General features: G+C 61.4%; 1 protein-coding gene across 1 annotated transcript in view; it reads left to right on the plus strand.

The window, feature by feature from the left end:
• Nucleotides 1-668: 668 nt before the first annotated feature.
• Nucleotides 669-12,769, plus strand: part of SKI (SKI proto-oncogene) — a 69,314-nt gene continuing 57,213 nt past the window's right edge. Inside the window, exon 1 of the mRNA XM_081816809.1 lies at nt 669-1,697. Within this exon, the coding sequence (XP_081672935.1) occupies nt 729-1,697 (969 nt within the window). The 5' untranslated portion in view covers nt 669-728. The remainder of the gene's footprint in view (nt 1,698-12,769) is intronic.

The raw sequence follows: 12,769 nt of genomic DNA on the forward strand, positions 1-12,769 counted from the left end.
CCGCCGCCGCCGCCGCGCTCTGAGGGCCGCCGCCACAGGCGCTCCCGCCGTCCCGGAAGCCGCGCGCGCGCAGGCGGGCGGGCGGGCCGCGGAGCCCGGCGCGGGCGGCGGGGTGGGCGCGGGCCGGGCCGGGGCGGCCGGCGGCGGGCGCGACGCGGCCGGCCAGCGCCGCCGGGACGAGCCGGGCGGGCGCCGCGCGGTGGGAGGAGCGGGGCGGCGGCGGCGCGCCGCGCGAGGACGGCCCGGCGGGCCCCGCGCCCGCGCCCCCGCTCCTCCCGGGCCCCTCGGCCTCGGCCGCCGCGGCGATTCGCGCCTCGCGGCGCCGGCACCTGCCCGCGCGCCCCCCGCGAGCCCCGGGCCCGCGAGCGTTGGCGTTGGCGTTGGCGGCGCGCGCAGGGGCATGCCCCGCGCCTAGGGCCCGGGGGGCGCGCGGGGGGCGCGCGGGGGGCCCGGGCGGCGGCGGCGGCGGGCGCGGCGCGGGGCGCGTGGATGTGGCGCCGGGCCCGGGTGCCGGCGGGCTCCAGCGGCGGGACCCCTTCGCCCCGCCCGCCTACCCCTTCGCGCCCCCGGGCGAGGCCGAGGCCGCGGCCGTGATCGGCCGGGAGCCGGCGGCGGGGGGGGGCCGGGGCCGGGGCCGGGGGCGCCGCCGGGGCGCGCGGGGCGGCGGCGGGGGCCGCGGGGGCCCGGGCGCGCGGGAGCGGGAGCGGCCCGGGGAGCCGGAGCGCACCATGGAGGCGGCGGCGGGCGGCCGCGGCGGCTTCCAGCCGCACCCGGGGCTGCAGAAGACGCTGGAGCAGTTCCACCTGAGCTCTATGAGCTCGCTGGGCGGCCCGGCCGCCTTCTCGGCGCGCTGGGCGCAGGAGGCCTACAAGAAGGAGAGCGCCAAGGAGGCAAGCGCGGCTGCGGTGCCGGCGCCGGTGCCCGCGGCCGCGGAGCCGCCGCCCGTGCTGCACCTGCCAGCTATCCAGCCGCCGCCGCCCGTGCTCCCCGGGCCCTTCTTCATGCCGTCCGACCGCTCCACGGAGCGCTGCGAGACCGTGCTGGAGGGCGAGACCATCTCGTGCTTCGTGGTGGGCGGCGAGAAGCGCCTGTGCCTGCCGCAGATCCTCAACTCGGTGCTGCGCGACTTCTCGCTGCAGCAGATCAACTCGGTGTGCGACGAGCTGCACATCTACTGCTCGCGCTGCACGGCGGACCAGCTGGAGATCCTCAAAGTCATGGGCATTCTGCCCTTCTCGGCGCCCTCGTGCGGGCTCATCACCAAGACGGACGCTGAGCGCCTGTGCAACGCGCTGCTCTACGGCGGCGCCTACCCGCCGCCCTGCAAGAAGGAGTTGGCCGCCAGTCTGGCGCTGGGCCTGGAGCTCAGCGAGCGCAGCGTGCGTGTGTACCACGAGTGCTTCGGCAAGTGTAAGGGGCTGCTGGTGCCCGAGCTCTACAGCAGCCCGAGTGCCGCCTGCATCCAGTGCCTCGACTGCCGCCTCATGTATCCCCCGCACAAGTTCGTGGTGCACTCCCACAAGGCGCTGGAGAACCGGACCTGCCACTGGGGCTTCGACTCGGCCAACTGGCGGGCCTACATCCTGCTGAGCCAGGACTACACAGGCAAGGAGGAACAGGCGCGCCTTGGCCGCTGCCTGGACGACGTGAAGGAGAAGTTTGACTATGGCAACAAGTACAAGCGGCGGGTGCCCCGGGTGAGTGTCCCGTTGGCTGTGGGAGTGGGAGGACCCTGGGTGTGCTGGGCCCCAGGGCCTGGAAGCTGGGGGGCCCTCCTGGGCCATGGGCTCTGTCTGTGCAGTTTAGGGCTTGTCTCGGGATTTGGATCTATTTCAGGGAAATTCAGGGTAGCATCGTCATCCCCACCGACAGTGTAGGAAGGTTCTCTGGCTCGACCCCTGTGATGAGCCAGCTTGCTTGGCGTGGGTGGCCCCAGTGGTGGGGGGGGGCGGGGCGCAGGGGGAGGGTGGCTGGCTTGGTGGGTGGAGAAGCCTTCCTGATGTCCACAGCCATTGCCCTGATGGGCCGGGAAGGGCAGGCTTCAGCATTCAAACAGTCTTGCTCCGAGTCCTGGGAAGTTAGATCTGGGCTGGGCCCAGGCTGCAGCCTCAGGCCTAGGTCTTCCTCGGGGGCGGTGAGGAGGTATGCAGACCAAGGCCTCCCCCCCACCCCCTGCTGACAGAGGGGTTCTTGCCCGTGGTCCTCAGCAGACAGAACTGGGCCCGGTGGGGCCTGTTTGTGCCTTGAAGCCTTGGGAGAGACTCAGAAACAAAGCCAGGTGTCCAGGCCACGGTGGCAGGGGGCCGAGACTCGGCGACTCCAGCTCTGTGTGTTTCCCTGCGCCTGCCAGGGTGTGAATCCCAGAGTCCCCCAGTGTGGGGGCAAGGGCCGCTTGGCCCTGGGCTTGGGGCCTGGTCAGCGGGCACCTGGGGCCCTGCGTAGGAGTAGCTCATGGCCTGTGATTTGTTTTGGACACGCCCGTTTCCTTGTCTCCCTCTTTCTGAAACGCTGTCGGGCGGAGGAGGGCCACTGGCCCAGGCTCTGTTGTTTGCCAGGCGAGGATGTGTGTGATCCTGCTGGGTAGCTGGCTGGGTGGCTCCCAGGCCACTGGACCCTGAGGCCATCCACTGGGGTCCTCACCAACTTTTCATGGTGTCTTCCCCTCCCCAAGTATTTGTAACTTTTATTTTAAATATCCAGGCTTATTAAATTGCATACACAGAATGCTGCATTGGCTCAGCTATTCTGAGGAGGCCTAATTAATTCAGCTACTGCATCAAACTTTTTTTTCTAAATCTGTGAATAGATGCTCCCGCCCGGTTTTATCCGGGCGCCCCTCCAGAGGAGTGTCAGAGTCTCGGTGAGCAGAGGAGGGGCTGGGGATGTGGGGGCCTGTTGCCTGTGCTCGGAGGGGGCTGCTGTGTGTGCGTGTGCACATGCTTTCGGTGGCATTTCTGCCCTCAGCTGTGTCGCTGCCCAGGTGGCAAGCTGTCTGCAGATTGTGGGGCAGGGGTTGGGCGGGAGGGATGGTCTGAGTAGGGGAGGATGCTGCAGGAAAGGCCCAAGCCTTTGATTTCAGATGATTTGGTAGTGGGTGGCGAGATGGGCACCCTATGGGAACCGGGGGCTTTTCTGTTTGGGGCGCCCGTACCTTCCACGGCCACTGTGGCCTGCAGCTTGTGGCCGAGCCGTGGCAGGCCACTTACCTCCAGCACAGGTGGCAGAAGACCTTGTGTGGCAGGGTGTGTCTGTGTCGGTGTCTGAGTTGGGCGTGAGGGGTGTGTGGTGGGGGCTGGCCCTTTGTCACAGCCGTAGACCCGGGCCCGGCTTCTCCCGGAGCAGGCGCCCGTGGTTGTGGGCGCGGCCATCCTCCAGCTCAGGGAAGGCCCAGCCTGAGCGCTCAGGCCCAAGCACTGCCTGGGGAGAAGCAGGACTGGTCCCTGCAGTCCGGAAAGCAGAGGCCAGAGCCTGTTTCTGCTCCGGCCTTTTCAGCAGATGATCAGGGCCGCCCTTTCTCCTTCAGTGCCTTCCCTGATGCTGCTCTAAATCTCATTGACTGATGAGACAAACATTTTCCCCGTGACGAGGAAAAGCTGCTCATCGTAAGTGGGTGGGGTCTCCAGGCCCGAGTGTCAGCCAGCCTGTCCTCGTGGTGGTGACCTGGCCTGCGCGCCCGGCCCCAGGCTTCCTTGAGCTCTCGAGTGCTCTCCTGCTGGCTCTGCCACCTCGTGGGGCGCTTCCCTTGCCAGTTTTTTCTGCTTGTCCTGTTCTTGGGGCTCTGCCTGCTTCCTTGGCTCTGTGACCACACAGTTGGGAGTCCTGGGGTGCATCGTTCTCTTTAAATCTCCTAGCAGAGCCATGTGCTCGTCTGTCTACATGCCGAGGGCACCACGTGAGGCAGGTATCAGCTCAGGGTGGGCGGAGATCCCCAGCTGCCCAGAGCCCACTTGCTCCGGATGGAGCTGCCTGGGAAGACCCCCCCATCCGCCCCCCCCCCCCGAGCCCTGCCTATCTCTCATTGCTCCTTGCACTTGCCTTTGACAGTTTATTCATGGAATAGATCTTGAATTTTTTCAGTTGTTTGTTAGGTTAGTTTAACGTTTTTGATTTACTAAGGATGAGGACAGCAGGGAACAAAGAATGTGGTGGAATCCTCTGTGTAGGGCCACGGCTCCCCTAGGGCCTTGGGTTCTGGTGAGGCCACGGGAGCTGGAGCGCGTTCCAGGCTGTGGAGCTGAAGTGCTGCCCCAGTCTCCTGCCAGCCGGAGACCGGTCAGCACTCGGTTGCCACCTGTGCCAGGAGGGGCCTCCGGAGTGCTGGGGAGCAGCCTCTGAGCCCCTTCCCCCCAGGCTGCTGTCCTGCTGTCCTGCAGTGGGCCAGTCCAGCTGTGGAACCCCATGGGGCTGCTCCCGTAGCCTCATTACATCTCTCCTGGCTGTGTGACCTCGAGCCAGTTGCTTAACCTCTCTGTCTCTGTGTTTCCTCGTGTGAAATGGGGACTGTAGCAAGCGGTGTGATGGTGACGTTTTATTTCTTGAGGGTGTTCAGGTGTCCAGTGTCAGGTGGGGTGGGGATGTGTCATTTTGTTGCTGGGGGAACACGTGGCCAGGAGATGGGGACTCAGAGCCTTCTCCACTCTTGTTCTGCCCACTTGGCTCTGTCCCTTCCTCTTGGGCTTGTCTCATGGTGTTTGGACTAAAGTGGGCCAGTTGTCCGGCCGTGTAGATTGCCGGCAGAGGAGGACATCCGTGCTGCCGGCTTGGCTGCTGCTTGGGGCCTGGCTCCTCACCCCACAGGACGGCTCCTTGCTGGGTCACCAGGTGTTTCCCTTTTGGGCCGACCACAGGGCGGTGCTCTGCCTCCCCGGGGCCCGCGCTCCAGAAACTGGTTCCTTGGAACTGCTGTTTGTTCTGCGGGGTGTCCTGATTCTCGGGTTGGAGAGCCTGGCCTGGGTTTGTTTATCGTACCCTTGTCTTTCAGACACCCAAGTTCTCAGAGGGGGCTTGTTGTGTGGGCCGTTTTGCTCCAGGGGCCCGGTGTGGGGTGAGTGCCCACGACTGGATTTGTCTGAATTCCTGACATTGGAACGGTTTTCTTTGGGTCATCTGAAACTTTCCCCTGGTCACAGGGCAGTGTTTTCTCAAAGCAGAGACCCGGCCGGCAGCACTGGGGGCATGGAGTCTTGTGGCCCCTGTGGGGGAGTGACTGCAGCTTTTAAGTCCACAGGCCAGGAAGGGGGTTCCAGCCTGTGGACACTCCCCTAGTGAGATGTGGTTTGCTCTTTTAAGCTGAAATTATCTTGGGAAGGAATGCTATCAAGAATGTTCCATCAGGCTGGACATAGACTCTGACCTGCATGCTTCACCTGGGATCCCTCTTTCATGGGGGAACTGGCTTTACCTTGATGCCATCTGTTGTGCCCGCAGAGATTTAGAGGGTCGGTTGTCCCTTTGTCCCCTTGTTTTGCTGTAGGCTTTCGTGGGGTTCCATGGTGATTTCCTGGTAACAGACGTTTGGCTGAGAAAGTGGGGTGCCATCTCAGGTGATGCTCTGAGACAAAGTTCCTGGACGGGCCTTGGCCTCCCCCCGCCCCGGCCATGCAGAAGGATGGGGTCTGCGAGTCGGTCTGGTCACCAGGTGAAGGCCGCAGAGTGAAGGTTGGGGAGTCTTCTCAAATGGGGGATACGACAGCTTGAACAAGGCCTCCGGTTTCTCGCTACGCCCTGTAGTGGGCCGTGCGAGAGTGAGTAGGGCCTCCCTGCTGGCCGGGTGCCTCGGCCTGGCTGCATGTGCAGAGCCGTGTCTGGATGGTCCTCCAGGTGTGGGCTGCCTGCCCATCTGTCTGTCTGCCCCTCTGTTGGCTGTCCTGCCAGTTTCCAGGACCCCTCTTTGGAGCTGGGCCAGGCCCCTAGCCTCTTGGGGTTTCCTCAGGGCGGCAGCTGGCCGGGGGCAGCAGGGTCATTGGGTGACCTTCGCCTCTGTTCCTGCTCCCTCACCGGGGTCCCCCAGTCAGCACAGGGCTTCGGGAGTAGGGTCACGGACTCTCCGCGTCTCGGTTTCTCAGCCTTCCCTGCAGCCGGTTTGTGTAATGTGTGTCTGAGATGTCGGGCGAGGGCAGACAGGCCAGGAGCAGGAGGAAGTCTGGGGGAGTGTGACCGGGCCCCGCCCCACAGCCCTGGCTGCGGGGAGCTGCGGGGGGGGGGGGGCGGGGGACGTGGTGCTTCTGGGGCCAGCCCTGGCTGTCTGGCGGGAGGTGACCGCGGGAGGTGGCGGGAGGTGGCCGAGGCCGGCGGCCGGACTCTTCGTGGCCCGGAGACTGTTACACAAGCAGCAATTATGTGTCTCTTTCTAAGGATTGCGAAAGTCGGGGAGGATTTCTCCACTGGAAGAATTATGCAAGTTTCAACTGAAATGTTTTTAAAAAGTTTCTTTGTTTTGAGTCAAAATATAGAGGCTGAGTTATTTCCTTCAGGTCTGTGAGAGCTACAGTGGGAGAAGGCCTCCATTCTTGCTCAGGCCCTCACCCTCCTGGTTTGCTGTTCCTGAGGAAATGGGAAACCAGGGAAAGGCTGGGGGGGGGCATTGGGATGGAGCCCGGGCGTGGCCTGGGGGCCAAGCCCATTGCTCCCCACTTTCTGTTTACTGACCGTCTCAGGTGTGGGGGGCGGATCAGAATTGCAAAGAAGGGACTGGAAGTCATTTCCTGGGGGTGTGGGGCTGTGTGGCGGGTGGCTCCTCCCTGCATGGCCTCGCGTGGTCTGGAGCAGGTTTTGGGTGGTGTCGGGTTACCCGTGGGAATGCAGTGGCATGGTGGCAGGGATCTCAGGGGGCTACGTATGTGGTCCCGTTGCGTGTGCGAGCGCAGCAGAGGTCCTCGCCCTGCCCCACCTCTCCGAGGCTGCCCTCTCCCCCAGTAGACCAGGTGCGGTGTGTCCAGGCAAACTCGGGTCATGCTCAGGAAGCCTCTAGCCTGTTCCCAGGGCTGGTGGTCGGGTCAACAATAGCTCTTAACGCTGCTCTTCTGGGAATAGAGGGTACGATTCTAGAGGACAGACTGGATGCCCGTTTTGCTGCATTAGACGTACTGTGTTTCTAGGCAAAGTCACCGCAAGAGGCTCAGCGAGGTGGGGTGGTCTTCCTGGTCACAGAGCTTGGGAGCTGGTTTGAGAGGGGTCGGGGGGAGGGTTTTTTACTTCTGGGACTGGCCACTTCTTGTGTCTCCTTATTTACTGATGTGAAGGACTGGACTCAGGCATGAAATCGAAATGAGATGGTGGGGATGAGAGGAACATCGGAAGAAGGACCAGAGTGGCTGGGGCACCTGCAGGGGGAGAGAGCCCTCTGGCTGTGTGCGGGCCTGCTGGTGACCGCGGTGCCCGTTTCCTGCAGTGTGCGGCCTGTGTGCTGCTCTGGTCTTTGCTAGAAATTCTTGTTCCTTTGGGTAATCCTTGTGTCTTCCGTGCTGGTGAAACAGATGGGAGGCTTCAGGAGGAGTCTTGGCATGAGCCTGTGAGACAACTGAGGTTGTCTTGGTATGCGGCGTTTGTGTTTTATCTGATGTAACTGTTTTGACTTGGAAGGAATCAAAGGACGCGACGACTTCTTGATTTTGCAGCTCTAGGTAGTGATTCAGGAAGTCTCCGCGTGAGCCTCTGGGCCGCGCAGTGCGCAGTGGTCGGGCCTTCCCCCGGTCTTGGTTCTCTGGGCTACCCTTGTTGTGGTGGGCCTGGGATTTGTGTGTTTGTGGTTGTGTTGTCAGCCTCATGGAGGGGGCAGGTTGTCACGGCTGAGTCCCCAGTTCCGGGCCCGGAACAAATACTCCTTGAATGATTCACGGAGGCATGAAATCACTAGTTGTTGGGGGTTTCTGGGCAGCTCTGCTCTTGACAGGTCGAAAAGGAAAGGTGTAGGAACTTTCTCAGGAGCAGAGTTACGTCCCTTAGATGTCATTCGTCCTGGTCGTGTTGTGTGTTTTGAAGAAGATGGCTTGCTTAGGCCTGTGGGGGGTGCTTTAAACCCGATTTGAGCCCAGATGCTTGGCCACTGCTTTGGAACGAAGGTATTCTCGGCTCTGGAGCTGGACGAGCCTGGCCGTGGTGCCTGCCTTGATTGGGCTTCCGCTGGGATATTAGCTGGCTATTCTGAAAAGAGACAAGCATGTCTTGTTGAGAATAGGCTTCCCGTGGGACCCCCTGTGTTGCTTGGTGCAGAGGAACCCCGCTGTGGTGGGGGGAGCGGCAGGCGCGCCAGCCCCAGGGCTGCTGTGGTTAGGGCAGCCCCGGCCAGGGGCTCATCCTGCCCTGACTAAGGTTAGCCAAGTCGTGGGGGCCTGAGGTCCCAGGGTGCCAGTGGGGCTCTGGTGTGGCCCTTCTTCTCCTGGCCCGACCCCTGAGCCCACAAGTGAGGTGGCAAGTGGGGGTGACAATCACACGATGGTAGCTCAGTCGTGTGTCCCAGCCCCTGGGTCTGACCCTGTGGGATGGGGTGGCGTGAAGGAATGGGACTGAGCCCGCTGGGAGCACATGAGACGTGGGGGTGCAGGTGGTGGATGTGTTTTGGGGTCCTATGCCAGCTGTCAGGTTGTTCCTCTGTCCCAGACCTGCCTGGAGCCTGGGCCTGGTGGCATGTTCTCTTCTGCACCCTACTCTCCCCAGCTGGGCTGTGCAGCTTGTGGGGGGAAGACTGAAGGTCTGTCTTTCATGTGCAGGAAAGGACGCCCAGTGCTGCCCCAGCCCCACACTCTGGGGGAGCACAGCCACGCCTAGCGCCGGTAAGACTAGCGGGCTGCCTGGGTCTGAGGCTGGGGCTGTCTGGATGACCTGTGAGTCCCTGTTATGGGGGACCCGGTCTGCATTCCATTCCCTTGGGAGCAGAACCAGCCTCTCATGCCCTGTCCACGTCTGTCTGCGGTCAGCTGTTCTTTTTGTGATCCCAGCCCACGGTGCCAGTCTGTGGCTCTAGCCTGACTGGTAGGTGAGGCCTCCACGGGACAGGCGAGCTGGCACCAGGCCGTGCCCCCTTCCCCACCTCAAGTATGCTCACTTTTCACACCCGTCATGGAGTTTGCTCTTGGAGCTGCTTCTGTGTGTGGCATTCATGGTTCTTGCGGCGCTCATGGTGGTCCCTCCTTCCGCAGAGCCGTGGCTGTTTGGGCACCCCTCATGCTGTCTGCCCATCCCTGTGGATGCATGCTTCTAATTTCCTGACGTTCTCCTTTTGAACCCCCTCACCGCTGCGCTGAAACCATCAGAACAAGAAGTGCCTGTTGCCTCTGCAGACCCCTGTGTGGTCCAGCCGTGGGGACGAGGGCAATGGTTTGTGGTCTTTATGTAGGCTCTGCGCTGAAGGTGACACAGAAACCCCTGTTTGAAAGACCCATGGCCCTCTCATCTGCCTGGGCCTCACGGTGCCCAGTCTGGATCCCTAAGCTGCCCTGGTCAACCGAGTTTTCTGTGAGTCGTGCTGATGTCGACGTCTGTCCTCCCCTGGGCCCCAGCGCTGGTTGGGCCCCCGGGCATAGGGAGCTGTGTGTTGCTTGAATGGGAGGGCTGGCACTCGGTGAGCACGCAGAGGAACCAGGGAAGAAGGGGGCAGTCAGCCATGCTGCTGGCAAAGCTGGGAACCCTCTCCCTGGAGGAAGGGACAGGTGCACGCATCCCACATGTGGTTCTGGAATCTTCTGGGGGCTCCCTGCTGGGGAGGTTGAGGCAGAGGCACTGGGTAGTAGTGAGGTGCTGTCATCAGCCCCGGCCGCAGTGGGACCTCCATGCAACTCTCCTCCCTTCCCCCCCGGGGCGGGGGTGCTGGGCTGCAGCGAGGGAGTGCAGACTGGCCAGCCCTGGCGGGGGTGGGTGACCCCCAAGCCTCGTGTCAAGTGTGTGCGGTGTCAGGCTGCAGCGACAGTTGCCTGGGTGGACGCGTGCGGGCGGCCGAGCGTGGACGCGTGTGTGCAGTGGGTGCTGCTGGCCCCGCCTTACCTGCTGCCTCCCTGCTTCCTGGCGTTACAACTGTGTTGCCCAAACCATTAAAAAAATTGTGCTCCCAAGTTGAATGATATGCAAATGTAGTCAATTAAGCGAGGGGATTTTAATTAGCAGTTTAAGTTCATGTGTGAAGTGCCTTGCCTTAATTACTTGACAGTTTTGTTGTAAATTTGCTAAGTTTTTTTTGCAGAACTATCAAAACTGTGATTTTTTTTTTTTTTTAACATTCTTGTATGCAGTAAGTGTCGCCCAGCCTGCCTGACCTTAGTCGATTTTGCCTCAATTTAGGAAGCTCTTTAAGCTGTAAGAGCAAGGTAAGCCCATGGGTTGCCTCAGTGTGGCTCGACGAGTGACGACATGTCCCGTGTTTCCTGGAGCTCGGGCTGGCCGTGGTCGTCCAGGAGCCCTTGGCAACACCCAGGGCCGGGGCAACGTGCCTGGTCCTGGAACGGAGGTCTGGAAGGCTCTTGACTGAGGGGACCACAGAGGACCAGCAGCTACAGGCCTCTGCCCTGACGACCTGCACCTCGATGGGCCTGCAAACTACGAGCCTGGGTCCCCGCATGGCCGAAGTGCACACCCTGGTCACTGACGCCTGCCGAAGGCCCCGGGGAATTCTGAACTTTGAAGCTCCTTCCTGGCTCTGCAGCAGGAAGGTTTCCCTCCTGCACAGCCCCCCTCCCCCACCCCCCAAACCAGAGTGTGGTGCCCACCCTGTGGGCTCAGCCAGGGCTGGCCTAGCGTCCATTCGCTGCCGCTGGGTGGGGGGGTCAGCGCACGTGTCCCTTCCTGCTGGGTTTGTGTTGGAATTTCCTCTTGTTTATGGGAGAACTTGCTTAATTTCCTTGTCACTGCTGTTGAGATGGTCTCGTTACTGTGGTATTCAGAGCACTCCTAGATTTAATTACCTGATTGGACTTGATGTCTCTTGTGCAGATAGGCTTTTTATTTTCTCACTTAAACATTTGTATTTGAATTGTGATTTCTTTGGTAGATCTGTTTTCTCTCAGTCTCTGACAAAGGCTTGTGTCTCGGTTCCCTCTCTGATCCCTGGGGGCTGAGGACGACAGCGGGGACCTAGCCAGGCAGCCCCACAACATGGCCTGCTCTCCCTGTGGCCCCAGCCTTTTGGAACCTTGGCCAGTGTGGCCCTGTTGGCAGGTGTGAGGGGCCGGAGGGCTGCGGAGGGGGTTCAGGCAGCACCAGGGGCGCTGGGCGAGGGGAGCGCAGAAGCTTGGTGGCGCCCCGGATGCTGGGGCCTCAGCCGTTGTTGCTGAAAGTCGGCTGGACGTGTGGAGCAGGGGCCCAGGGAGGCTACATGGATCCCGTCCTGTGTCTCCCAGCACCGTGATGGCGGGAGTTCCCTGTCCCCGTCCCCTGACATGGGGTCAGTGGGGGGTGCGTTTCTTCCTGCGTCATTAGGACGTATGTGTGGATTTGTGAAAACATACTGTTAAGATGGGAAATTTCAAGCTGACACTGAAATCGGGAGACTGGTTCTCGGAGCCCATAGGCCCAGCCCAGCAGTTCCTGGCGTCTTACTCGTTCCATTTCATCTGACTTCTCCCTCCTTGTTTGTGCTATGGGGCTGTCATTCTTTTCTAAAGCAAATCCCAGCATCTATTTCATAGTTCAGCATTTCAGTATCTAATGTATTCAGAGTTGTGGAAAGTCTTGACCTTGGTGCGGTTGGCGTACCCGGCGGTCGTGATGAGAACTCCTTCCTGCCCGTGTTCAGATCCCCGCTGTCTCAGAAATGGCTCTTCTGTGGTTGCTTTGCAGGATCCAGGGCCACCTTGCTTGTGGCGACGGGCCTTCCATGCACGCGTGCCCCTGTGTGCATGTGTGCGAGCCTGGGTTTGCGCCTGCACAGCCAGAGCATTTGCAAGTGCTCTGTGGTATCGAGGTCTCTGGAGTTCACATCTGGGGCACGCACTGTGCGTTACTCCAAGTGGTGCTTTAGGGAGCATCTTGCCACTGATGCTTCACAGAAGCCTCGTGCGGCAACGTGGACGAGCAAGGAATGCTGGTGTCTGCTGGCTGCCGCCCGCGTTGTCTCCACCCCCACCCAGGTGAGGAAATGCACTGTGCCCGAGTGCCCCCAGGGATGTCCTCCTCGCGGCCTCCCGTGTCCGGGCCCGTGTCCGTGCGTAGCTGGCACGGCCCCGTCAGTACTCTTGTCTCTGCAGGGCTCTCACCCGGGGCCCTTGTCACTCCTGTGTGCCACCTCATTGCTGTGTGGCCTGTCCCCATTCTTGGGTTGGTGGACCTTCTGGCTTCCCTCGTGGATGCCCATGAATGATCACTGCAGCTTGTTGTTGGCCCACGTGTGTGCGTGTGTCTGGAGCGTGGGCTGGGGTGGAAGGACTGAGTCAGAGGGCGTCTGGACCACGCTGAACAGGTTCCTGACGTGGCTTCACCGACTGACCAGCCCCCTGCAGGGAGGGCAGCTCCTCTGTCCCGTCATGGCTGAGGTCTGCTCCCACTGTAAGTGCATCTGCTTGGGCACCTGTGAGGTTGGGTGGGGGTGAGTTTCTTGTAGAAGAGTCGGCGGATCAAAGGGGGCACGCACACACGACATCCACATCTCTCTCTCTTCTGCATCATGAATCCCGACTGAGGGGCGACTCTGGGACGTGTTCTGACCATTTCCGTACTCCAGCACTGGGAAGGCGTAGGGCCTTTTCAAGGGTTCTTTTTTCCTTAAGATTTATTTGTTTATTTATTTGAGAGAGCACGAATGAGAGGCTGAGGGAGAAGCAGACTCCCTGCTGAGCAGGGAGCC

Source organism: Leptonychotes weddellii, chromosome 4, assembly GCF_054177405.1.
Source record: "Leptonychotes weddellii isolate Sample4059 chromosome 4, ASM5417740v2, whole genome shotgun sequence".
Lineage (NCBI taxonomy): Eukaryota > Metazoa > Chordata > Mammalia > Carnivora > Phocidae > Leptonychotes > Leptonychotes weddellii.